A 27,409-nucleotide genomic window follows, 5' to 3' on the forward strand; every position below is an offset into this window, starting at 1 on the left:
GTTTGGGCTCCCAGTGGGTATTGGGCTATGTCTGGAGACATCTTTGTCATGATTGGGAGGCCGTTTGCTCCTGGATTCTAGTGGGTAGAGGCCAGGGTACTGGCATACATCTTACGGCATCCAGGACAGCCCTCCACATCTCAAAACACAGAATCACCTGACCCCAAATGTTAGTAGTGCTGGGCCAGAGAAACCATGACTCTGCATGAACTCAGCTCCAGTCCTAAGCTCTGTTCTCTAAATTCTAAATTTCACATTGCAGAGGAAGGATTCCTGATGCATTTTGAATCAACCTCTTTTTCCTGGGCCCATCAGGAGTGCCTGAGGGGTGGGGTTATGTTGTTCTAACACAAACAGCTCCTGTTATTATCCCGTGGAGGGGTGAAGGAGAAGCAGTCTGTAGAAAGGAATAAAGTCTGCCTCTTGCTCAACAGACCAAAAGATAGATCCCACCCCCGTGGGTCTCACAGTCTAATGGGACTTTGGCATGTACGGATCGGTGTAGGTAATTGGGCCGACTGTGTCTCCAGCCAACATTTCCTTCAGTCTGGCCTTCCGTACTCCCTGGTCGGTGACCTCAGCACACGAGAGTTCCACGCCACGGGTTTTAGGATCCCGTCCTGGCTCCAATGGCATGTGGGTGTCCCTTTGAATTGCCAACACTGAGAAGGGAAAAGCAAAGTGAGCCTCATGGCCAGTGACGCCTGAAGACTTGAGTGGGCGTGAGCGGGGTACAGAAGTTCGGGCCCCGGTCAGAAGCTGTACTCAAGGACGGCTGGAGGCCCTATTCAGAGATGGTTACACAGGACGCTGTGCCTCTGCAGCTGGGAGAGGCAGATCCGTCAACACTGCAGTCAGATAGAATATTGAAATGGGCAGAGGTTAGTACACAGCGTGGTGTGGATCTGAACAAGGTGCATCATTCAATGCACCCTCTTCTCTGCTCCCGGAATTAAGCCCTTGACTCTCAAAGTACCATCAAACATCTAAATGTGTTTTATATTTAACTCCCAAATAAGAACGTCTGATCCTGTGAATTCCCTGTGGGGCATTTGCACCTTCTTCTGATCACGATCTGTGTTCTCTGTTGTGTAATCGTGATTTGTGGCTGTGTCGGTCAGCTCTGGCTGTGAAATCTTAGAGGCATATTCCGGTAAGCATTTGTTTTGCCTGTGGGAGTACAGGTTCAGTGGAGGGGCTCTGTGTCAGGCTGTGGTGGCCTTGGTGGCTCTGGCCCCCGCTGTGCGTCCGTGGACCAAATGTGTGGTCTCTGCTCTGCGTGTGTTTATTCTGGGTCTCAGGCCAAAAGGGCAGCAGGCTGCCTGGCAGAAGCTCTTTTCTCGGCTATGTCATAGGCACAGAGAAGGACATCTAACTGGACACGTGCTGTTCAAGTCTCTGGTTGGCCGTGTTCACATCTGCTAACACCCTTCGGTCTAAAGCAAGTCAGATTGCCAAGCCCAAAGTAAAGGGATCAGAGGTACACTCTGCCTTTTATGGGAGGAGTTTGGAGTTATATGACCAGGGGTGTGGACACAGAGAGGGGTGGAGAGTTGGGAGCCAGCTGCCAGACTGCATACGTTACCTGTGTTCTTTAATATCCATGATAACTTTATGACGTTCAGTGTTGCTTATGCCCATTTCACAGAGGGGGAAATGGAAAGTGGTAGAGCGTCTACGTCAGGGGCCTTAATCTGGAAGGGGATCAATGATGTCACACTCCTGTTTCATTTAATTCCCAACGATGTCTATCAAAGTTGGATAATTGTATCCATGAGATTTATAGACCCTTCAGGAAGAAGTAATCTAGTATATCTCTGAACTGAAATCTTTTGCCCCACTGACAAATACTTCTATGAAGGGGGTGATCTTCCTTAGCCTCAGTTTACTCATCTGTGAATGAACGCTTGCAGAAATATTTCCTTGATAAGTCTGGCATGTGGATGAAATGAAAGGATACCTGTAAAGAGCTTAGCTAGGCCCAGCACCTGGAAATAGAAGTGGTTCAATAAATGCAAGCTATTACCATCATCATCTCCATCATCATCAGGACCATCGCCATTATCGTCATCACCATCATTATCATTATATCATCATCACCAACACCATCATCACTGTCCTAATCACCACCATCCCCATCACCATCATCACCACCATCCCCATCACCATCATCACTGTCCTTATCACCACCATCCCCATCACCATCATCACCACCATCCCCATCACCATCATCACTGTCCTTATCACCACCATCCCCATCACCATCATCACCATCACGACCATCCCCATCACCATCATCACTGTCCTTATCACCATCACCACCATCATCATCATCATCACCATCACCACCATCACCATTTTATCACCAGCATGATCATCGTCACCACCATCCTCATCATTACCAGTCTCCACCTCCTCCTCATTGTTGTCCATCCACAACTCCAATATTCAGTGTAGCCTATTTAGTATCGTATTGGTGGTTAATAGTATCATGGAAACAACCTTTATGGTGCCGAACATAAAATGCGCTCTTTGTGGCAAATAAAAAGTACAAAATACAGGCATCCAGATAGGTCAAAAGTGTGTTCCTGGTAGTAGCAGAGCATCTAGATTCTTACACATATTTTCTGTCCTCAATCATTGCTTTCCCGGTCAGACTGTCAGGATTGGGACACGTGTCTTCTCGGCTTCATCTCTAGAGGCCATCTGGAAGCAAAGACATTAGAGAGAAAATGACGTTGCTCCAGGGGGTGTCTTAAGATAATCTTCTCGCAAAGGCACGTCCAATTCTGAATGTCTCTCTAGGAGTAAATACATGAATTAACACAACTGCATAAATATTTCACTTATGCAGCTTCAGCAGGATTAATTATGCTCTAAAATTAGACCTGTAAAGAGCACAGTGCTAAGCAGTACCTAATTATTATTCATCCTCTAGAATGGAGTGTTTATCTCTTGTTATAGAGTAGCTTTGGTGGACGATTACGAGTCTAATGTGCGTTAAAAGTATAAAAAATTCTCCTAATGAGCTGTGTAAATACAACCTTTGAGTGGAGCATTTAGTTATTGGGGGAGCCTCTTACGTGAAGCCTGCCAGGCATTTCCCTAGGAGATGGACTGCTGATTTCCCTTAAGAGGTACGCAGAATCCCAATAAGAGCTCGCCTTCCTTTTCCTGTCTGATTGCTGTATCCTTTCTGAAATAGTGGAGTGCCCCACGGGGATCTTTGCTTCTCAGTACTTTAGTAACAACACTCATGAGTACTTTTCAGCATTGATCATCAGTATCCAACATTTACTGGGAAACACACTTTCCTAGAGGGGAATGTCATGGTCTTTTTCTTCTCTCCTTCAGGGAACTTACAGTCCAGTTGGTTGGCAATGTACAAACTTAAAATATCTAATGTCAAGATGCAAGCTTATTATAATAATTCATAAATATGAAGTAACATATACATATATGTGGCTATATATTCTTAGGTATCTTGGATAGGTGAGAGAGGAGTCCAGAGGAAATATGGGATACACTTGAGTTTTTTAATGGAAGAATGAAAAGGCAGAGTAAGTCATAAAGAATAGGTATAGTAAGATTTAGACAAAAAATAGAATGGCCTGAGTTCATAGAGCCTCATTCATTAATTCATCCAGCAAGTGGCAAATATCTGTTGAGTATCTGGTATCTCCCTGGCACCTAAAAGGTGACACTTGAGTGAGAAATAAAGAGTAAGTAAGTCTGGGACCTAAAAAACGGCATTTCTGGCTTCACAGGAGAGGTTGAATGAGAGATGTTAGGTCCCATCAATCTTACGGATTTTGTACTTTTTAAAAATGTGATCCTGGGATTTGAAGAGATGGATGGAAGATCATAGAGGTTAAAGCCCTGTGGGCGTATAGAGGCCAGCAAGTAGATATTGAGGAGAACAAGACTGTATGATAATACTGTTCAGCAGCCAGTGATGTTGGGAAAAGGAAGGAAAACAGTTGTTGGAGCCTGTTGTCAGTGGCCCAGCACAGGGCCAAGTACCTCACAAATATTCTTAGCAGCCCTTCACACATTACTCTGGGGCAGATCTTATCCCCATTTTGCAGAGCAGGAAAATGAGGCTCTGTTGGGTTAAGAGAGCCAAGGCAGAGCTTTCAGACTTTGACGTAAACAGGAATCACCTGGGGATCTTGTTAAAGTGCAGATTCTGGTTCGGTGGGTCAGTCGGGGGATGGGGGAAGCAAGCGCAGGGGTCAGATTCTGCATTTCTAACAAGCTGCTCCTGGTCTATGGACAACACCCTGTATGGATTTTTTTATGGTTCGTGTAACTCCGGTTCTGATCGTCTTGCTCAGGGGCCATGCTCCAGGGGCAAATCCTCGGTTGCTAGTGGCCAGATCACCTTAGCTATAAATAATATGCTCTAGCACAGAGACACATTTAATCTTCCTCTTTGTACTTGGCTCAGTTTTCATGGCTGTTGGTTTATTTTTAAACCCAGAAATACATTACTTGTCCCTGGTATCTCGTCCGAGTTCACCGAACAAATAAAACCAAATATATGTATGTATATCGTACATCTTTATAAGCTATATGCTGTATTTCACTGCACTTATATCTACATCTATATGATAGATATCATGTCAAATATTTGAGAGGTATGACACATACAGCCCCTGTGTTAATATTGCATTAATAGGGTGATTAACTCAACCCATTTTGTTGGGACTCTCCCAGTTTAAAACTAGTGACCCCAGTTATATCCTATCTGAGCACGTATGACAGATATCATATGTGACATATTTGAAAGATACCATATATATCGTTTCACTTGGACAGGTACGTTGGGGGCCCTTTGCCCCTTTGTAACTGCAACTTTGCAAGCAGTCGTTTTAAATTGTTTTTTAATGTTTATTTATCTTTGAGAGAGAGAGAGGGAGACCAAGCATGAGTGAGGAGGGGCAGAGAGAGAGGGAGACAGAATCTGAAGGAGGCTCCAGGCTCTGGGCTGTCAGCACAGAGCCCAATGCAGGGCTCTAACTCACGAACCGTGAGATCATGACCTGAGCTGAAGTCGGACGCTTCGCCGACTGAGCCACTCAGGTGCCCCCACCAGCAATCGTTTTAAAGACTCATCCAGATTGATGTGAGATTAGAAGGGTCCGCACACTCTGCTCTTGTGTCAGTCAGACGTCTTGCTACAATAGACTCTCTAAAGCTTTGGAAAGCACCACTCCAGGAGAACAGTGCTCACAGACCTTGGACTGGGGAGTGCTGGAGGGAGTTGGTGGGGAAGCCCACTCCCTACTTCTGAGTGGGTCTGTCAGTGCTCCCAATTCTTTTATCTGTTGGCCTCTCTTTCAGTGAAGCAGGCAGGGTGGGTTTGGGTGGGAAGGGACCCCATGCTGCCAGCCAGAGTAGAGAGTGGTTTTGTGATTGCAGAAGCTCTTTGTGTATCTAATTAGGATTCTCATAAATTGCTCTGAGCCACTGGATGGGTCGTTAATATCCTCCTCCCCGCCCTAGTCCAACTTCCCAGCTTAATATCTTTGCGCTCACGTCCGAGTCTTGGGGAGAGCTGGACACCCCCACAGCTTGGGTGGCCTGGCCTGTCTTCTTAGGCTGACTTAGGAATGCGTGGGCAGCGCTGGTTGAGGAGATCAGTGAGGGACCCCTAAACATTTTCCTCATTCAACTTTCTGCAGTGTCTCAAATTCTACCGAAGTTTTTTCAGATAAGCACGGACTCTTGCATGAAACCCCCTTTAAAAATGGAGTTCCTTCTTCCAATCTGCTCCTGAACCCGTTTGATGATTGGGTGTCTGACCTACCCTTCAGCCCACGTGTCCCCCTTTAAGGTCTCCTTAAAGACCACAGCTCTCCACTAGATAGCGTTCATAAACCGTGACCCCCTTTAGCGCCGCGCTCACGGCGTTCTGGTGGCCTTCGGCAGAGCATCACGCGTGAAGGGGAAAGGTGGAAGGTTCCCCAACTCCCTCGCTGTGTGATCTTGGGCAAATTACCTTCTCGGCGTTCCAGTTTCCTTACCTCTCTATTGGAGCTGTTTGGGGCTTATGTGAAAGCAAACACAAACTAATCTAGTGCTTGGCACGTATTACATGCCTGCTCACTGCGGACCTCCCCACTTCCTTGTGCCACTAAGGGGCACTGCGTTCTCAGTCCCTGGAGGGCAGACGCTATCGTGTCCGTTCTTGCTGCCCCTTTGTCTCCCTTAGGACCCACGACTGAGCTTGGTGCTGACACAGAACTCACTGGTGCGTGCCAGCGCTACAGGCGGGGGCACCTGGGTGGTTCAGTCTGTTAACTGTCCGAGCCTTGGTTTCGGCTCAGGTCACGATCTCACAGTTTGTGAGATCAAGCCCCGTGTTGGGCTCTGCGCTGACAATGCAGAGCCTGCTTAGGATTGTCTCTCCCTCTCTCTCTGTGTCCCTCCCCCACTCACACTCTCTCAAAATAAACAAACATTGTTTTAAAGAAAACACTACAGGCACACTTTTACAGGGCTGACTTCATCAAATATCTCTTCTGATGAAGGGGATGCCATTTTCTTTAGGAAGGACATTAGGTGCCTCTCTAGGGAGGGAGTCGCAAAAAGTAATCACTCAATCACTGTGCAGTATGAAAATCTCCCCAAGCCTCTGACCCCCTCATTCACTATAAGATGGAGGCAAATTCTTGCCTTGTTGAATCTGTGTGCTCTTCTAGTCAGATATCTGTCTTGCACTCGTCTTTTTAACTCGAATTTCTGGGATGGACATAACTGGCAAAATTATATATTTCCTAGCTTTTAGCACCTAAATGGATCATCGGTTGTTAACGAGTTTGTGGTCTCTGCATCAAGGAAGTAAACAGGAGAAATAGTATCTTCCCCCGGGTTTGGCCAACTATGGCCATGGCGTGTAATCCAGCCGCTGCCTGTTTTTGAAAATAAAGTTTTATTGGAACACAGCCATCTCCATTCACTCAGATACTGCCCGTGGCTGCTTTCACCCTGCAGCGGCAGAGTCGAGATGCCACGAGAGCAGCCGCACAGACTGCCAAGCTCCAAATATTTACTGTCTGGCCCTTCATAGAAAAAGTGTGATGGCTCCTGGTCTTGGGCTGTCTGGAGAAAGACGAGAGGGCAGAGAAGACTTAAAACTGGAGGTTTTCCAGTTCTCCTAAGGGAAGGGGGAGGTGAGGGTGGGAAAAGAGGAAGGAAGGGAAGCCAGAAATCAGAGCAGGGAGGAATGATAAAGAAAAGAGTCAAACAGGAAGGAGACAGGAAGGAAGGGGAGGGAGGAGGAGACAGAGGAGCCACGGAGAGCAGGCCAGAGGGAGGCAGGACTCAGCCCGGGCATCTACGGAGGGAGCTGCATTTGTTCCGCTGAGCAATTAGCCTCGGTGCGGTGGAAACTGGAAAAGGCTGAGAGCCCACGGCCGCCCCGTCTCGACCGGCTCCACTCAGAAGCGAGGCGCGGACCACGGGCTGACTCACTCCTGCCTCGGAGGCCTCTAATCTGTCTCCCGCTGGCCTCTCTGCCCGCAGTTCTTCGTGACATAGGTCCCCGTGTCCTCAGATGACTCAGCAACACCCTAGTGCAACCAGCAGCTTCAACCGGTTTAAAGAGATAAATGCCAGAATAAGGCTGGGGTGGGTGAGCAGGGAGGAGTTGGAGGAGAGGAGATGCCGAGGATCCGAGAGCCCCGTTTCAGGGGAAGAGACAGTTTCCACTTCTCTAAATGCTTCCGTGGGTCAACAGCCACCATGATCACTGGTGTTATAGATGTTTATAGTAAGAGATGACACTTAGGGAGGGAGACCTATGGGTCACAGAACAATCTCATTCTGTCTAGGTATTAATTTTACCCAGTCCTCACAATGGCTAAATGGCATGAGTTATGATCATTAACGCCTGTTTGCAGATGAGGAAACTGAGTCACAGGCAGGTCAAGGAATATGTACAAGCTCCTAAGTGGCAGATCTGGGATCGGAATGTAGGCAAACGGGCCACAGGGCCTTGGCTTTAACCATGTTGTAGTACTGCTTCTCCTTTTGTCTACTCCCAACCCTCGTCGACATCTCTACCGCAGGCTTCCCATCTGGAAAGGGTCACAGCTGTGATTTAAATGCAGATTGGCCAGAATCCATATTCAGCGTTCATTCCTCTTGCACTGAAGGCACAGCATCGGTTCCCTGCAGATGACACTGGGCAGAATAACTTGGCAACAGAGGTTGAGGGTAGGCGAGCAAGCGACCTATGCTTTTTTTCCCCATTTTTCCACGGAGAAGGAGACTTGTCCATGCCCCAGGCCCCGGCACCATGGGGACAGGCTTAGCCTAATTTTTGAGATCATTCAACCCTGGCAGTTTGGGGAAAACTCAGGACCCAGAAGCCAGAGACGAAAAGGAATGGAGCAAGGACAGGGTGTAATTAAGAGGAGTCAGATGTTTGGCCCCGATACAGGCTTGCAGAGAGGCCTCTCCAGGTTCACAAAGACCCGTCCTGGTTGCCGGAATTGCTTGTTCCCCACAGAGCTCCTCGGAGCTGCATAATCCCCGGCATTTCAGAAGGTTATTGTTCCTTGCTAAACGTGTTTTAATCAAATTGAGACTTCAAAGGCAGAAATCACAGTTTGGGCTGAGCTAGGCTACTCTATAAATCATGAACTTTATAATCAAGTTAGCAAGACCGGGTGCCATTGACAAAGCCCCCTGATTTATTAACCCAGTTGTTCATTCATTCATTCAGTCTGCCTCTAGACACTCATTCACAAACAATAACTGAGCAGCTTCTGAGCTCCAGGTGGTGGAATATAAAAATGATTAGAGGTTCCTGCTCTATTGCTCTTAATAGTTACTTTCCTTACAAAGTGCTTTCGTGGCACACTGTGTCCGTCAGACTCTCTTGGAGAACGTGTGGAAAATATAGATACCTGATTCTTACCCCATGGGGCATTTTTTCACATCCTCTCTGGGATATCTAAAACGCAGTAAGATTTAAGAACCACTCCTTAGAATAACAGTATTTAGCCCTTAGTAGCATGCATCTCTGATTGGTCAGTACTGGACAGAGGCCGGGGGCCAACAGATCACTCGTGTGGGGTCCATGAAATTGGGTCTTCACCGTGAGTTCTCTCCAGTCTCGTCTCTCAAGGCTCTTAGCTGGGTTTCCATATCCAGAGACCTTGGAGATGGTGAAAACGCAAGAAGTAAGTGCTGTAGAACGTGTAAGCGTCAGCCTGCACAGCGACCACAGTATGGAACACAGGGACATCCTGTGCGTGGATGACTGTGACAGGCACACAGACGTCACTCATACACAGAATGGCAGCTTTGATGCCATCCACCCATAGGGCGTGGTGATCGATGGCCATTTGGACGCCCCAGCAACCAAGTCACTTTGACCCTCCTAGGATGTAAAATGTAACCGCACGGCAAACCATGCATTCAGAAATGAAATGTTCTGAAAGGAAGAAATGTGTCAGTCCTAAGCCTACATTAGCCATAAAGGGTTTAAGTGGTTCTTCATTGGCCTGTGACCAGATGGTACCATAAAAATTAGACTTGTTTATCTCCCTCCTAATTTTAACTAGAGACATATTTGGAATAATAATGGAGCAGCACTTACTTAAGAAACAGATAAAATCCATAAATATCCTGGAGGGCCATTGACTTTCCCTCTGTGCTGGAGGGGTTTCATATGCCTAAGTTAGCAGTGAATTTCCCAATAGGTCCCTTGAGATTCAGAGCTGCAGTGTTTATTATCAATCTGATGCCAGGATTAGAACAAGGTCAGCAGTGCCAAATTCGTGCCTGACAAGCAGTGAATCGCTCAAACCAGGGAAAGTCAAATGTCAAGACAACCGTCAGAGTTGAAATAAGACATAATGAATAGCTTGCTGGTAAGTCAAACCCTGATGTCACAGAACCCAATGTGGGAATTACAGGATGCATAAACAGTGGCCCCGAATCCCTTTCCGTCTACGTTTTGTAAAACCCGTATTTGGAAAGGCAATCTAATGTCCATACAAAATTTCCCAGCCTACTACCTCAACAGAATTATTTTCAGTTTAGCTATACCTCCTGGTCCTTTTTCATGCAGAAACACTGCTGTAAATATATAAGCATTGGTTATATACGCTTTTATATTCCACTGTGTTCATTTACATTGTATTTTAAACTTTTTTTTTCAGGTCATTACATCGTCTAGTCCTCACGGTTCTTTCCAATTGTGTATAAAATGTTATAACCATTATGAAACCATAATTCATTACATTATTTTCCCTTTTTAAAAAATATTTATTTTGAGAGACAGAGCACACGTGTGAGCAGGGGAAGGGCAGAGAGAATCCCAAGCAGGCTTTTCACTGTCAGCACAGAGCCCAACACAGGGCTCAAACTCACAAACCAGGAGATCAGGACCTGAGCCAAAACCAAAAGTTGAATGCTTAATTGACTGAGTCACCCAGGGGCCCCCATGCCTATTTTTTTTTTTAATTGTCTATTTGTAACAGACCCTTGGAGGTAGAATTCAAAGGGTTAATGGCTATAACCATGTCTAGGAGTCTTGATCTGTAGTATCCTATTAATACCCCAAAAGTTTGTTTCCATCTAAAAGTACTATTAATAACGCACCAATGTACCAGTTTTAAAACAGTCAAGCAGCTTCGAGCATTATGGCTCTTTTTGCTGTTTTAGAAGGAGCATGTGCTATCTTAGAGTTGCCTTAATTTGAGTTCCTTTGACTAGCAGTGAAAATGGGAAAAAAAAGAGTTGTCTTTTCCTCTTTTTGGAACATTTAACTATTTTTACATAAAGATTTTTATGGACAGTTTGTGTATCTAAGTAATTTATTAAGACTCTAGTTGTAATATTTCACACACAAAAAAAGTCATAAATGTGGCAACACGGGGTCTAGTGAAGACCAAAGGCTTTGGGTTCAAATAGAACAACTGATGTCTTCTAGCTCCACGGTCTAGGGAGAGTTATTTATCCTTTGTAAGGGCCACATTCCTCTTTATATTAGGGATTATAATGGCACCGACCTCACCAAGTTGAATCGTATAATGTATGAGAACTGCTAGGTATGTTACCCATGAAATGGTAAGTACTCAGCAAGTTATCATAGATCATAACAGTGATAAGCGTCTCCTTAAATTGGGATTTATTCTTGTTCATATATATACTTTTTAAAAAAATTTTTTTTCCATTTTTTTAAATTGCTTAAATCAGGATTCTGCTAACTATGGCCCGCATTGGCCTGTTGCCTGTTTTTGTCAATAAAGTTTTATTGGAACACAGACACATCCTTTTTATTCACCATGTGTGTCTGAGGATGTTCTTGTCCTGCAGGGGCAGAGCTGAGTAGTTACAACGGACACCAGATGGCCCACAAAGCTGAGAATATTTACTAATTAGACCTTTATAGAAAGATTGGTGGCTTCTGGCTTCAATCATTAAAGTCCAAAATGTTCTTTTAAAATAATTCCAACAATATGGAAGAATTTAATTTAACTCATTCCTCTTTATCCTTTAAGAACTTATTCTTTGTAAAAAAAAAAAAAATTCATGTTTCTTAAAAAAAATGAGGGTTTTTTTCTTTCTGGTTTAGAAAGTCTTTTTTGTTCTGCTATCTTCTCTCTTGACCCCCAAAATGGAAGAATGCTTTACACCTCTACTTTGCCATGGCTGCCCATTTTTTCTCTCTGTAAATTAGAACATATGTTCATTATATTGAAAAAATCTCCATGTCCAATTAATTTTTATACAGCTGTGTAACTGCCACTCAGATGAGGATCTAGAACATGACCAGCACCCTAGAAAATCCCTTGCAGCCAGTATTCCCCCCACAGTGACCACCACTCTGCCCCTCATGAACACGGACAGGTTTTGCCTCCTTTTGAACTTTTTTAGGACATTAATCTATAGTAATGCATATAACTAAAGCGTATCATTTATTTAGGACTGCATGGCGTTCTGTTATATGAACATACTGAAATTTATTTATACATTTGTTGTCGATGGGCATTTGCGTTATTTTGCAATTTTGTCTGCTTTGAACATTCGTGTACATTTTTGGTGCAAGTAGGCACTTAATTGGGAATATACCTACAGATGAAATTGCTGGGTCATAGAGTGTGCATATACTCTGTTCCAGTAGACACTTCCAAACAATTTGCAGGGAAAGTACAACCCGTTTATGTTCCCATCAGCAGAGCGTGTGGTTCTGGAAACTTCTGAGTGCCCTGTTTCTCCCTTCTAGGAGAGAGGCAAAGTGGGCTTGTATAACTGATCGCTAGGTGTGTGCATTATGGCACTGGTTGGATGTTCTTGTACGATCATAGCTCATAGTTTAGAGACCCCCAATTCCTTCTCCATCTTCCTTCCTTCTTGTGTAGAGTGGAGCAAGAGGACTGTGGTGTCTGCCCCACATACTTTCCTGAGTTGACATCTAATCTAACCATCTCTGTCCACTCTCCCACTCTTCTCTGGCAACGGTCTCACCCCTATCTGGTACTTCAGACTTGGGAGAAGAAAGAGGAGGCCAGAGGAACACTGCTGCTCCTAATGGAGGAAGAGGGCTGTCATCAAAGTCGTCTCAGAGCTGTCTTAAGTTGTAGCCCACCCTGTCCATCAACAGACTGGTCTTCCTTCCACTCTGGTTATGGACAGCAGTGACAGCAGATACAGGGGACTTCCTAGAAAGGTCTATACCCCTTTCTGTTCTTCTCCATTCTCCTTCTTCCTTCTCTTCTTCTCTCCTTCCCCTCCCTTCCGATTTCCTTCCTACCTCTCCTCCTTTTTCTCCTCCATGCCACAACCAAGTCTTGATGCCCTTTAAGTCCTTGCCCTGTCCTTGAGGATGAGGAATGTGGGTACAACGGACAATGGATGGGATCCCCTTTGCTTAAGGACTCCACAGTCTCGGGTAGTCTTTTGATCACCCTTCAATAAAAAGGAAACCAGGAAGTTGCAATACCATTTTACTTCCTCAAAGATCTTCCTCAACCTGGCATGTGGGATTATTGCTGTCCTTTTCTATACCTGCCCCCCAGCGCCGGCCGCTTATGTCTAGGGCCTTTTAAGACACAAGGACCTCCTTGTGGTATTAAAAAGCCCTCATACAAGATGAGTCATAGGACTTTCAGGACTATTGATGGGGGAAATGAACAGTTGTCAAAAAGTTACTGTGAATTCATTTATGCTCACAAGTGCATATGCCTGCTAAGCCATGGCACCTTGGCCATCCATACATGTGTGAGGCACATGCATTAAGCAGACTCCACAGGTGTTTGGCCCGCACAGGATTTCCTGGACATCTTGCCATTTTTCTGCAGTTTTACTCTAGAGAATTAGTTCTCCCCACTCCCACCATGTGTTGGAGAATTGCGACCATGTATGTTGTCTGATGTTTGATGGGCTGCACAATCTCTAGACTCTTCTTCCTTCTCCTTCTTCAGGAACACACAGGCTGGGGACCTGTGTGCATGCAAGTCCCCAAGTCCACAGTGCACCGCTGATCGTGTGGCCTGTGAAATCTCAGCCAGATGGCGACCAGCAGCACTGCCTCATGCAGTGCTCCTGGCTCTGTCCACAGAGCAGAGACCTCAGCTGGAAGGTGGTAGTAAAACACTGATGCCAAAGACAGCCTGTCTCTGCATCTGACTGGATACTTTTAAGCTTGGCCCTATTTTTATGTTGCTTTTGTGACTTCTCAGCATTATACAGAAATGGAATATTCTGACACTTAAATAAGGGAGATGCATCTTCCAGATTTAGTCTATTTGTGTCCAGGTTCTTGTACTATCACCATCACCGAAGGTTTTTTAATTTTTTCTCTCCAGCAAATTGTTCATTGACCCTCATAGGTCATGGATACAGAGGTCCTAGGCTCTGGAATGCGATTTCCAGATCCAAGGTCACCTGGCTTTGAGTCAAGAATGTAAAATTAACAAAGGTAAGGCACCAAGGTCAGTAATCGAACGATCTAGCTGACCTCACTCTGTTCCAGGCCCACAGACTCCATCCCAGACCTGACAGCAGTTTCCTTCCAGGGCAACTGGACAAAGAACACGTGGTGTCAACCCTGCAGACCCCAAGCTGTCCTCACTCTGGGGACCACAGTTCAGAGCTCACAGTGACCGAATCTGTTATCGTCGAGAGCATGAGCCTGTCATTGACGGTGCCCTAGATTTCAACAAAGAAAATTGTTCCTTTGCCATTTCCAATTCCATTCGGGCTTCTGAGAAACATGAAGTGCCCAGTCCCTGGGCAAGACATGAAAACAGGATTGAAACAGGGTCAGCTCTCCTCTTGGCATTGACAGCAAAACCCTAATGGGATCAGCAGCGACATCATCCTGACGTCTTTCGGCTATAGATGGAAGTTGGTTCCCTGTGGGGAACCACCAAAATCTATGCTAGGATCTTTGATCGGAACTCTCTTGCCCTGAGAGTTGGCCTTGATTTCTGGGCTTCAGAGATGATTCCTGACCCCTCTGCTTGGGACTTCACAGATTGCTTCCTCTCTTTGCCTTATGCTGATGCTCCAGTGTATCAGAAGCTGATCAAGGAAAGGAGCCTCGTGTCATCTACAGTCAACACAGTTGTATGGATCCTCTGTGTGCTGAGCCCTGTGCCAGGGACTGGGGATATAAGAAGAATATGGCAGGATGCCCACCCTGAATAAAGTCCCCAAATGGGGGAATGAAGTCACCTCCCAATGGAGAAGACTTAGAAGCAAGTGGCAACTATACTGGAGTGCAACAGATTCTCTGCTGATGAAAGACCCAGGATGTTGTGGAAGGAGAAACCGTGATCTCGTACCCATGTCCTTGTGCATTCAGGGAAGACTTCCTGCAAGTGGAGACCTCTGAGCTGCACTGAAGAGGTGCCCACTGGCTAGTTTTCAGCATGATACCACACAGCTGGTACATCCAGAGTAAACTGTCATGGGCCCTGGTGACGGGGATGACAATTCACAACGGATCCTTACCAGTGATTTCCTGCGGATAGAGTTCTCTGTAGTTACCATATATCCTGAGAGCAGGAGAGTTTCATCCACATGGCTTGCCTGCCCCCGAGACCGGGACAGGACTCCAACAGTGATTCTGTCACCGGGATGGAATTTACTGGAGACCTCTGCACTGTAGCCCCATCACTCAAATCTGCCACCCCACCCACCTGTAACAGCCTGCCTTACATTATGTGTGGGGAGACGGACACTGAAGAATCTTGGATGCAGCAAGCATACAGCTGGTCTCATCCGGTGTCCCCCCCACCCCCTGGACACCCTAGCTCCTCAACACTAAAGCCAGGTCCTTTGTGATTGGGCCCCCTTGGATCACTTCTTCCTCCCTGCAAATTCTGCACCTCTCTCTGATGTCCAGATGCCCCACGTTTCTCCTGCCTCCAGCCCCATGCACAGGCATCTCATCTTGCCAGAATTACTGGTTTGCAGGATCCTCCCTCCCAAAGGACTCAGAGTTAGCGGCACCCCAAGACTACATAGGATTTGTCTCTACATGAAAATACAGGGATGCCGCCAACCACGTGCTAAATGTTTTTTCAATTTTTTTAAATGTTTTATTTATTTTTGAGACAGGGAGAGACAGAGCATGAGCAGGGAAGGGTCAGAGAGAGGGAGACACGGAATCTGAAACGGGCTTCAGGCTCTGAGCTGTCAGCACAGAGCCCGACATGGGGCTCGAACTCACGGACTGTGAGATCGTGACCTGAGCCGAAGTCAGACGCTTAACCGACCAAGCCACCCAGGCACCCCATCTAAATGCTTTAAAAATGTTCTTTTCTCAGTGAATGAATGAGCGAGCAAATGAATGAGGGAGTAAGGCAAGACCAAATGAAGCCTTCGGAGAACCAAAGAGCATCAGCTTCCTTGACTAGAAATGAAAGAGGGCATCACACCCAGCTTCGTCAAACCACACGCTACATCCTTCCATAGCGTCATTGCCTCGGGGCAGGTGCTTTGGCCCGACACCAAGAAAAAGCAGTATGTGGATATGTGCCAGCGAGGGTCTGTGTGTGGGCTGGTGTCACAAGATGTACTGCAGCATATTTTCAGGCCCTGCACAAAGCCTAAAGGGTATAGGTCCAAAATGAACTTTTTACAAGCGACCTCGGGGGAGAAATGCTCAGGAAGTCTGAAGGCTACGCACACCACATGCTATAAAATCTCTTCCCGATGCAATCCCCTCAGCTCTCAGACAGTCTTACGGAGCAGAATGAAATCTAATCTGAAAAGCTACTGCAGTCCCTCTGGAAGTGCAGAGGAGTCTGAGGACAGATAAGGAACTGATTTCTCTTACTTTGGACATAACAGATTCCTCTTGGAGGGCGAAGCCTTCTCTCTGGACGTGCCCTCCGGGGATCACAGACTCCACGAATTGGCAAGACAGAGGGCGGGGGGAATGAGATCCACCAACACCCCCAGCTGCCCTGGCTTCATGCAGGAACTAACAGTATCTCCAACGATTCCTGAGCAATGGGTGTGCACGTGACCTCACTGAACTCCAGCACGACTCGTAGGAGATGCTGTCACGTGCTGCTTGTAGGCGCTAGAGAGAGAGCGCAGATTCCTTTCTGTGCGTCTGTAAAATGGGTGTGGTGATGGCTCCAAACACATTGGGTTGACATGAGGGTTGCATGGGTTAATTTTGGAAAATCCTGGCTTAGTGCCTGAAATGGAAGGGAATTTATGTAACTTTGTTAAATATGAGAATAGGAAGATAGGTTAAGGAATGGATGAGTGGATGGGTAGGCAAGCAGAGTACCGGGACCAAGGTCAAATGGGTCCTAAGTGCTGAAGGCAGTCCAGTGCGGGCAGTCTCCACCCGACAGCATGCCTGGACTCGCTCCTCAAACCTGTCAGGTAAGGGCCCTCCCTCCTGAGGCTCATCCTAGTGTTTTCTACGTGCAACGTTCTTTCTTGTGCTTTTGGGGAAGGTGTCTATTTGAATTTGCATTGCCTCCTTTTTGCAAACTAGAAACGAGCGTGTACCTTTTGAGTGAGCGGCCGGATACATGCTCAGCAGCCTCACAGCATCATCCAAGCAGCTAATGGAAGCAAGTCTCAGGCATATGCCTGATTCTGTCTCAATTATTCTCACCTGTTCCCTTTTAGATTTTACATCTTTCTGGCCCCTGCCTCTTAAAGCCCCACCACTCTGCCTTTTCATGGCAACACTGGGAAGGGAGAGAGCTGGGATGCCTGCTCTGTGTATGGGCCTTACAGCCTTCCTCAGGGCGGCACAGAACTCAGAGGTCGGCAGGGATTACCTGTGGCAGACAACATCGTGCCCCCTGAAGACAGATACAGGAAGAACTTTCGAACAGGTGTGACATGCATGGATGGAGAGGTGTCCTCAGGTGCTGGTGAGCCTCCTGCCCCTAGATGTATATATGCGGCGGTGGGGGTGTGGGGGGGGGGGTTGCAGCTTCATGCAGGGACCTGTCCTCTCAGGTGCGAGGAGGACGACACTGGAGCCTGGCCGCACACCCACAGTGGCCCAGGCTCTCTGTGCTCCCAGGAGAGCACTTAGCTTTTGTCTTCCCAGCAAGAATGAGTCTGCCTCAGGAAACAGATTTAATTGTCCCACTTACCAGCTCACAAGACCACATTGACAAAGATCGCGGCCTCTTTGTAATGGAAGAAACGGACGGTGGAACGAGCATCTTAGAGCTGTTCCTTCGAAAAATGACCCTCGCCGCTTCACCCCAGCTGAGGACATGCATACTTCTCAGCCTCTTACTCCCAAGCCCACGGCAAGCTCCCTTTTGATCTGTGTTTCCTCTATTTATATGGCAGAAAAACTCACCCGGCAGATCTGAACATGTTTGCAGTGCTGCCTAATTTAAGCCCCGGGATGCAGGGAAAGAAATAGAAACAGAAAATAGGGATTCAGTGCTTGCTGTGTGCTGCAGGCCATGAAAAATATCAAAATCATGAAACACGGTCCCTGATCTCCCCCAAGGAGATTACAATATACTTGAGTAAATTAAAAACGAAATAAGAAAGTATTTGAACTACAGTTCAGTGAACTAGTAGAAGGCCACAAGGCAGGAAATGAGTGACTGCAAAATGACTGGAACAGGCTGTAATTGGGATTGAGAAATGTGCGTCTGCCCTCCTTTTGCGACACGGGTCTGGTTTACCGAGGTGACTTATTCAGAGAGAGATGTTTGGTGAGAAGGCAGTCTTTGTATTTACATCATGAAAGGAATCTAATGATGTTTCTTCCTTACCCAGACTGACCCTGTTCTGGGCATACAAAACATGGACGCAAACATGGTGAGAAGACTCACTTTTGTGTCCTCCCAAACTCCAAAGGGAGAGGAAAGTCAACAGCACGCAGTAGTTTTGAAGGGACGGCACTGGTGTTTTTGAGAAGAGGAAGCCAAAACGTAGAAGGGTTTGGATGAGCAGGTGGGGGTGCCGGCGTCCCGGCGTAGACGATGAGATGATGATACACAGGATCCCGGGACAAATGTGATCATGTGCAAAGTTCTGGAGGCTGTCGGAAGGAAAGGAATTGAAACTGAGATGTCCCTTCCCATAACTTAGCCTGCACCACTGGTGAGCCAGCACCCTTCCTTGTAGGTGATGAACTTACAAAGGGATAGGTTTTCTGTTGTCTCCCCTCAAAAATGCAATGCTTTTGTAGCCCTGATACCAAGAGGTATACATGCCTCTATGGTTGTGGTACAACGGAGACTAAATCAGCAGCAGCCCCCTTGCGGCTACAAACACATCACAGCGCAGGATTAGAAGGCGCATGCGCACACACACGACTGCGCATGCGCACCCTTCCAGGCATGCTCACGCATACGCCCGCGCATGCACGTCTGCACATACGTAGGCACGCATGCATATGCACATGCGTGCTTGCACAAAGCACAGTAAAGAGCAAAGGGAAAGTAAAACAAAGGGGATGGGATATTCTCACGGGCACTTTTCCTGCTGAGGTGCGGCAGCCTCAGGGGACCTAGGCAGCAGGGGTGGAGGCCGTGGCTTTAACATCCAAGGTATGTGGATGCATAAATCTGAGCTCTCCAGTGAATCAGCGCATCTGTGAAAAGACTAGAAAAAGCTGTCCATAAAAGTGAAGGCAGTAAAAGTCGCCTTGCCATCTCTTTGAAGCTCTTGAGTGAGAAATTAAAACCTAAATGAATATCCGGGCACCTGGGTGGGTCAGTCGGCGAAGCGTCCAAATTCGGCTCAGGTCATGATCTCACGGTTTGTGGGTTAGAGCCCCACGGTGGGCTCACTGCTGTCAGTCACTGCAGAGTCTGCTTCGGATCCTCTGTTCTCCTCTCTCTGCCCCTTCCCCTCTTGTGCTTTCCACCCCCCAAAATAAATAGTTTTTAAAAACCTAAATGAGTATGGAGGTCCAAATGTACACTAAATGGCATGGCAAAGGCAGTCACATTTTTTTTTTTTCATACAGAAACTGTTACCTTGGGAGTACCTTGGGAACCACAGAAGAAGCTAACTCGACCCCACTGTAGGAACATTCCTATAGCCCAGTGTGCTTGGGGGCCCCATGCTTTAGGGGGGAAAACAACCTCTGCTGAGTATTAGCTCAGACTCAGAAGTTACAAACAGCACAAGGAAGAAATCCACCATGAGGTCAGCACACACAGCAACCAGACGTATGTGAATCCCAACAAGGACTTGGGGGAGGAGGCAAGGCAGAGAATAATCTGAAAGATGGTGGGTTTGAAATTATTAAATATAGAAGTTTTTTTTAAGTCATAACAGAAGAATGAGACATTATGATAAAAACGAACAGGCAGAATTTTTAAATGGCCAGGTGAATATAAGAACTAGAATAGATTAAATGACAGCATAACGCTAAATATTACTAATGAAAGAATAAATGAGCTGGAAAATAGATCTGCGGGAAGCATCTAACCACAGGACAGAGTGATAAAGGAATGGAAAATACTAAAGCAAAGTGAATAACCTAGAGAACAGAATGAGAAGGTTTAGAATACTTAAAACACAATCAGAAGAAAAGAGAATCGTCGCGTGTCCTTAGGGGCTTGCAGCTCAGAGCAATGTGATGCCACTATGCACCTTATTAGAACGGCTAAAACCTGAAACACTGACAACATGAGAAATGCTGGTGAGGATGTGGAGTGACGGGAGCTCAACAGGGGACACGAAATGGCACGGCCACTTCGGAAGAGGGCTTGGCAGTTGCCCACGAGGCTAAACATCTTCTTACCACACAATCCTACCGTCGTGCTCCTAGGTCTTTCCCCAAATGAGCTGGAAACATACGTCCACACAAAACCTGCACACAGTTATTTATGGCGGCATTATTCGTAATTGCCCCAACTTGGAAGCAGCCGAAATATCCTTCAGTAGGGGAATGAGCAAACTGTACATCTATGCAATGGCATATTATTCACAAACAAAAGCAAGCTGTCAAGCCATGGAAGGACGTGGAGGAACTTAAATGCATACTGTTCTCAGCACAAGCCCTGCACTGTAGCCACTGCTGACCAGGAGCTTAAAGGAAGGATCCAAAAGACCTCTGAAGTTCCCATCATGTGCATTTCTAGCCATAAGTACAACATGGAACAGACGCCAGATGATTACGAAGCCCCTCGGTTCTAATTCTGAATAGAGTTCCTCTGCCTTCATTTATCAACTTTTACTGCTGCCAGTTCGTATAGCAATATGCTCCAGCTTGAATTATTCCACTTACCCATTTGCTCTGTTATGGGCTGAGTATGGTTAAATACACTCACTTTTTGATGTTTTGAAATTGATATTTTGTATCATTTTAAATTTTGTTGCATCTTTTTATAAATCAGATGACTGCCCACATTTAAAAAAGATGCATGTTGGGGCACCTGGGTGGCTCAGTCAGTTGAGTGTCCGACTTCAGCTCAGGTCATGATCTCACGGTTCGTGAGTTCGAGCCCCGTATCGGGCTCTGTGCTGACAGCTCAGAACCTGGAGCCTGCTTCCAATTCTGTGTCTCCCTCTCTCTTGGTCCCTCTCCCCCTCATGCTCTCTTTCTCTCAAAAATAAACGTTAAAAATTTTTTTAATTAAAAAAATATAAATAAAAAATATGCATGTTGTTACTGTGAAAGAAACCTGTCTGAAAAGGCTATTGTGTGCATTATGGTTCCAAGTATGGGATGTTCTGGAAAGGGCAACACTATAGAGACCATTAAAAGATCAGTGCTTGTCAGGAGTTGGGATGGGGCATGAAGAGAGGTGAATCGGGGGCACACGGGAATTTTAGGGCAGTGAAACTATTCTATACCATACTGTAATGGCAGATAACATGGCATTAAGCATTGGGCAAAACCCACAAAACCATACAACACAAAGCATGAACCGTAATGTGAAGTGTGGAATTAGTAATAATGTATCAATACCTGTTCATGAATTGTTAAAAAAAAATTACCACCCCAGTGCCAGATGTTAATAGAGGAAACTGAGGCAGGGCGGGGGGCGGGGGGGAGGATGAGAGGAGTGTATGGGAACTTGCTGTACCCACTGAACTTCTCAATTTTTCCGTAACCCTAAAATTACTCTAAAAAGTACATTCTATTAAGTTTTTAAAAATGGGGGGGAGAGGGAGAGTCGATATTCAAAGTAAGGATGGGTGAGATTTTTCCAGAATTAAAGTTATAAGTCACACGTCAAAGAACGCCACTGGGTCACAGAGCAGAAAAAATCCTAAAGCAAATCCACATTTCAATTCCACACCGAAGACAAAATGAAAGTCTCAAAAACAATCAGAGAAAAAGCACAGAGTGCATAGAAGGTAGCAACAGTTAGATTACTCGCCGACTTCTCAACGACTATAATCCAGATCAGAAGAAAACTCAGTAACATCTTCAAAAGGTCCAGAAAAAAATCATTATCCACCTAGATTGCTCTGTTCAGCCAAATCATTCAAGAGTGAGAAAGAAAGCAACTTGAAAGCATTAATTGTGCTAACCTCTTCCAAAGGGAATCAAAGAAACATTTGCAGTATTTCCTTTACTTTTCTCTGCCTGTTTCATATTATATCTTAGATAACACACACATGCCCCAAAATCATACTTTCCGTTTAACATTATATACATCATCTGTGATTTTCACTGTCCTTGAAGGATAATTTTTAAAGTCTGAATCGTAGCGTAAGTGCCATAGTTTCGTGAACTGCTAGACAGTTTAATTGCTAGACGTTTAGATCAGAGAATTTCCTCCTAAATGGCAATTGGATGAAACACACATAAAAGATGAAATAATGCTACGCACGCCTACTTTTTCTTTTCCATTGAAAACTCCACCTGCTTCTCTAGCTGCCTGCTCAAGTGGCGAGGTGTTTAGTTTGCAAGGAGCCATTCAGAGCTGATCGAGAAGCCTCTTTTCCATTCGTGCTTTTTGCCCCAAGTGCACTGGTGGTGGGTGACTTCCTGGAATAGCCCCAGATGTTCTAAAGGAAAATGAAAGAAGCAACATATATGCGAGGACTGCCGTGTGCCAGGCATGGTGCTGGGCGTTTCCATCCTGTGAACACTACTATTTATGAACACTTACCATAAGCCGGGCACTACCTTTAGAAAGTTTGCACCCATCAGCTCATTTGGTCCTCCCCAGAAGTCTAGGAAGTATGCACTATTATTATATCCATTTTATAGACAGGAGAGATATAGTTCTGAAGGAGCTAGGAAGTGATGAAGTCGTACCTGGAACATGAGCCTTTCCATGGTAGGGCCCTATTCCAGGCTTGGGTGGGTGTCAGAGACACAGGTAGAGAAAAGCAGGAAGGGCAGAACGCAATGACATTAAAACAAAAACAAAAACAAAAACATGACCCGGACTGAACGTAACTATCCATTATCTCACTTCATCCTCCTCACGAGATCAGGTAGGTATTGTTATCGTTATTACCTTCTCCCAACGAATGAGCGCATGCAGACATGGTGCCATCAGGAACTCACCTGCAGGTTGCATGTCCAGCTGTGGGTCACCCGCGTGTGTCCAGAACCAGAGTGTATACCGTGCTCCTCACTGCCTGTGGCTCTTGTCCTCTGTCCAGGCGAGATGGAGGAGCTGGAGACACTGTGGCTCACGGGGATCTGCCACAATGAGAAGAACGAGGTGATGAGCAGTCAGCTGGACATCGACAACATGGCGGGCGTGTTCTACATGCTGGCGGCTGCCATGGCCCTCAGCCTCATCACCTTCATCTGGGAACACCTCTTCTACTGGAAGCTGCGCTTCTGTTTCACGGGCGTGTGCTCCGACCGGCCGGGGCTGCTGTTCTCCATCAGCAGGGTCAGTACCTCGGGCAGCTCGTTCTCGATGCAGCGGCAGGTCCAGAAGAGCACGGGGCTCCCAGAGAATCGAGGACTCTGGACTCCTGGGTGGGGGGTGATTTGCACATCCTGCCCTCGCTCACCAATCCCTGTTGGGCTTGTCGTAAAGGCATCCAGATTCTGTGTGTTCCTAACCCAGGGGTAGCAAACCCAGGTGACGGCGGAAGCCAGAGAGGGAAGGAAAATGGGTAATGCAGGCTGGGCATGAGAAAAATAGCACCAGTGAGATGAAAAACAGCAAATGTCTCTGGGGTTCAAGGTGAGGGAACACTTGAGAATGCCTACCACACCCGGAGGGGGCAGTCCTCAGGTCCTGCTGAGTATTGTCTTATGGGAATTCAAGGGCAATATTATCAGGTCTTGTAGGTTGTCAGAGAGAAAGTAGTCATCTGATTTTATGTGAAGGCTTCCCACTCTTTAAATATTAGTAACTAGTTCCATTTTTTTAGACAACACCAAAATACCACGTAGGCCAAACGAAGTAGTCTGTGGCATCCACCGTGAGCAGCCGATGTGCTTTACGACACGACTACCATTCCTGTGCAGGATGTTACAGTTTATGCACACATCTCAGTGGGACACATATGCCAAAACCAAATATACATCCCATGCCATGCTCTGCATCCGCACATCTAACAAAACACAAAGAGCGTCTGCATTACAACAGAGCCTCCAACGAAACAAAGACACGAAGGGCCACGAGGAAAGGCACATTCAGAAAGGCACAAACAGAAAACAAAATACACATTCAACTCAGCATGAACTACAGCTGCAAACACACATGCTATAACGAACTCACCCACAATGCAAGGAAAACCCCTCTCCTGTTACACAATGTGGCATGTGTATATTACCATAAAAAAGCACATATGGGTCATCAGTAATAGCAACGATCATGGAAAATGCCTGTATTTGTGCAGCACAGATAGGTGCCAAGCACCCTGTACGGACTTCATACTCTTCATCTCATTTCACCTACAAGCCCTTTCTGTGAGGCGTGTAACTGTTCTTCATCCCAGATTACAGATGGGGAATGAGGTCAGAGGATCATCCACGGCTGCCCAGCCTTGGTGGAGCCGGGACTTGAGCCGAGGTGGTGTGGTACCAGCCAGAGCACAGGTTCCCACACAAGCAACAAACATCAAATACAAGCAACACAAGAGATTTGACACAGATCATAGTACATGACACATATGTGCGTGCAACTGACATGATCTTGTTGTCACATCATATGTGCATATCCTTCACTCATCTTCTAACAGAATATAACATCTATTTACCTCACAGCCCATCAGTCATTCTTCCATCCATCTGCCTAGTTCATCCATCCATCCATCCGTTTCACCCGTACATCCATTCATTTCATCCATCCATCCGTCCATCTATCCATTCACCCATCCATCCATCCACTCACCCATTTCACCCATACATCCATTCATCTCATCTATCCACCCACCTGTTTTATCTATCCATCTACCCATTTCATTCATCCATCTGTACATCCATCCCTACACCCATTTACCTATCCATCCATCCATCCATCCCGTCCATTTATTTATCTACCTATTTCTCCCATTTACTCACCTTGGAATGTTTTCACTCTGAAAGAATTTAATGAATTAAGACATGAAACATGGTGAAAAACACTTGGGTACAAACACCTGGTTTTATATGCTAATGGTTATTGGGAAAACTAAATAATCATTTTTAAAGGAATTTGTGTTTTCTTAGCATTTGGTGATTTTAAGAACTTGGGAGATTCAGAAGGCACATATTAGCTTAGTGAGGAAGATTTATTGTTTTCTGTTCAGTGGCACTCTTAACTTGAATTCTGTGCAAATACATATTTCCTAATTAACTTGATGGCATCTAAACACAGACTGCTTAAAAATAACAATGTGCACGCATCTAGCTAGGTATTATGCCAACTTTAAGCTAATTCTCTCCACCAATTACTAAAGGCTTTCCATACCCAAATGACTCTGGGATTATCATGAGCAAATGCACACTGTTGCATTTCCTTGTAAATCCTGCTTGGATCTCGAAGAGCGTTTCCTCTGAGATACCATTAAGGCAGCCAGTTGAGAGGACCGTCATTATGAGGCATGAACTAAATCCCCTGCTTCCCTTGCAAGCATCTTGAGCAGGATTGGGGGGCAGTGGGGCACACAGGAGTAGGCATCATCAGCTTTACAGGCTGGAATCTGAACTTCAGTCTCCCCTCCCTGGGGGAGAGAGGACCCCGTGCCTCACAGGAGCACTGCAAGGACTTTTGTGCCCCTTGGGGACTCCCATCCACCAGCATTCCTGTGTCCTCAAAGGCTGCAGGGAATGCTACTTGAGCACTGACCCTCCTTCTCCCCAGATACTATCTTTTAAATAAGTGCAGCCCTAATATGTGTGAGGAGAAAGATTTCATATTTAATATACTTTTCCTGCCTCTCTCATTTGTTAGGGAACTCAGAATGAGCTCAGCACCCAATTTCACGCATAGCAGGGCTTTCAGATTGCTCAAGAAAAATGTTCCTCCTTTCTGATCAAGGGCTAACACACATCTCTTAAATTCGTCTTATGGGCACGTTCACACACATGCCAGCTTACATGTATATTCTTGACACCGAGCAGGCCATACACACAGAAACAGAAGCGCCCTCGTTGTAGGCATGTAAACATTTTCTTTAACAAACGTGCAGTGGGGAATCCCCAAGCCAAGAACCCACTTTTTCCTACCAAGCCAAGATCACAACCCCACAATGAATCATGCCCAGCGTGCGAGTAAGGGCCAGGTGACTGACATCTCCCTGTCATCTCTAATCCTGACAGCACCTGTGTGTGTGTGACATGACCACACCCATCCTATGGATATGGAGAAACTGAGGCCCTGAAGGGCGGAACGGGACCCTTTCAGCCTCACCTTATGTCTCCTGCTTCACCTATCATGCCAGAACAAGGCAGGAAAGAGGAGGACTGTCTTGTGCACCGGGCTGGGTCGCATGCTTCCGTCCATTTCTGAGTGTAGGGATGTGGATCCAGGATGCTCTGAAAGGTGCCTGCACCCGAGGCAGGTGTTTTCCTGCACAGCAGCCAGGGGTCTCCACTCACCAGTTCTGGTAGCACCTTCAACACCCAGCCTGTGGACCTCGCTGTTGCCACGCAGCAGACACATGCAGGTGTCCCCAAGGGCTCGATGTCCCTTGGGAAGCTCCTGGATAGTGCAGCAAAATACAGATTGGACATATGGGCACTCCTGGCCTGCCAAGGGGGCAGGCCAGAGCTTGAAGAAGTCGTTCACTTCACATGAGAACCCAGTTTCTCCCACAGCTGGGGCCTTTGGCTTTTCCGGGTTAAAAAATAAATGTGCCCTCTAGTCTGCAGGAGGCTCTTAATTTTTCTCTCCAAAATGTTCTCCCTCTCCCCTAGAAGAAAATAGTGTCACCAGCAAAAAGAACCCACCTCGGTTTTCGGCGATGAGGAATTGGAGACATGGCAAAGACAGAGACCCCGGGATGGAGACTATGGCGGCCTGTCCCATGGGCTCCTTGGAGGGGATCCTGGGGACAGTGACGGGCTTTTGGCTCCCCCACAGTCAGGACCAAGAGAGCAGAAGTAGATACTGCCTCAGTCTCCCAGGGCCGCTATCACCAAACACCACACACTAGGTGGCTTGTGAACAACAGACACCTACTTCTCATGGTTCTGGAGGCTGGGAGTGTGAAATCAGGGTGCAGCGTGGTCAAGTGAGAGTCCCCTTCTGGGTCATAAGGCTTCTCCTTGTGTCCTCACGACGTGGAAGGGCCATGGGCAATGTGGGGCCTCTCTTACGAGGGCAGTCATCTGCCTGGCCAGCGCCCCACCATTATGACCTAACCCCCTCCCAAAGGCGCCCCACCTCTTAACACCATCAACTTTTAGGGTCAGGATCTCATTATGTGAATTTGTTGGGGGGACACAAACGTGTAGGCCTTGGAAGATACATCAGGGGTCAAGCCCAGACTCCAGGGAACCACAGAGGGCAGTAGGGTGCATGCCCCATCAGGAGTGTTCTGAGGGGTCAGGGGCCCTTGAGGAGAGCCA

At 46.5% G+C, this 27,409-nt stretch overlaps 2 protein-coding genes and 1 long non-coding RNA gene across 7 annotated transcripts in view; 1 reads left to right on the top strand and 2 right to left on the bottom strand.

Annotated features, from left to right (window-relative positions):
• GRIN2A (glutamate ionotropic receptor NMDA type subunit 2A) overlaps positions 1 to 27,409 on the top strand; it is a 366,464-nt gene that overhangs the window by 334,804 nt on the left and 4,251 nt on the right. The window contains exon 11 of the mRNA XM_042921276.1: positions 23,056 to 23,294. Coding sequence (XP_042777210.1) covers positions 23,056 to 23,294 — 239 coding nt within the window. The remainder of the gene's footprint in view (positions 1 to 23,055; positions 23,295 to 27,409) is intronic.
• On the bottom strand, positions 1,716 to 27,190 carry LOC122209434. 5 transcript variants are annotated; one of them, XR_006197596.1, is made up of 5 exons: positions 26,789 to 27,190; positions 26,250 to 26,540; positions 18,306 to 18,514; positions 2,619 to 2,706; positions 1,716 to 1,748 (listed from the first exon to the last, which is right to left on the bottom strand). XR_006197596.1 is itself a non-coding variant. In XM_042921275.1 (4 exons), the coding sequence occupies exons 1-4, from the start codon at positions 26,818 to 26,820 to the stop codon at positions 2,696 to 2,698; spliced, it is 543 nt and encodes a 180-aa protein (XP_042777209.1). In that variant the 5' UTR covers positions 26,821 to 27,190; the 3' UTR covers positions 2,488 to 2,695. The 5 variants fall into 5 exon arrangements, 3 of the variants coding, with proteins under 3 accessions (XP_042777209.1, XP_042777207.1, XP_042777208.1); XM_042921275.1 differs by lacking the exon at positions 1,716 to 1,748 and having other exon boundaries at positions 2,488 to 2,706; XM_042921273.1 differs by lacking the exons at positions 1,716 to 1,748; positions 2,619 to 2,706 and adding an exon at positions 15,817 to 16,679.
• On the bottom strand, positions 22,273 to 23,357 carry LOC122209436. The gene is made up of 3 exons (XR_006197598.1): positions 23,201 to 23,357; positions 22,908 to 23,095; positions 22,273 to 22,449 (listed from the first exon to the last, which is right to left on the bottom strand). It is a non-coding gene; the product is annotated as an uncharacterized LOC122209436 (long non-coding RNA).

This window comes from Panthera leo, chromosome E3, assembly GCF_018350215.1.
Source record: "Panthera leo isolate Ple1 chromosome E3, P.leo_Ple1_pat1.1, whole genome shotgun sequence".
In the NCBI taxonomy this organism is placed as follows: Eukaryota; Metazoa; Chordata; class Mammalia; order Carnivora; family Felidae; genus Panthera; species Panthera leo.

Excerpts from the sequence above, each read along its gene's own strand:
- LOC122209434 (XM_042921273.1), bottom strand. The coding sequence starts at position 26,820 with ATGTCTCCAATTCCTCATCGCCGAAAACCGAG. Across the intron at positions 18,515-26,249 it reads GGTGAAGCAGGAGACATAAG|CCTCCAGAACTTTGCACATG; the intron begins GTGAGGCTGAAA and ends TCCTTCCGACAG. Across the intron at positions 16,680-18,305 it reads GAGTTTGGGAGGACACAAAA|GCACTAAGCCAGGATTTTCC; the intron begins GTGAGTCTTCTC and ends CTTCCATTTCAG.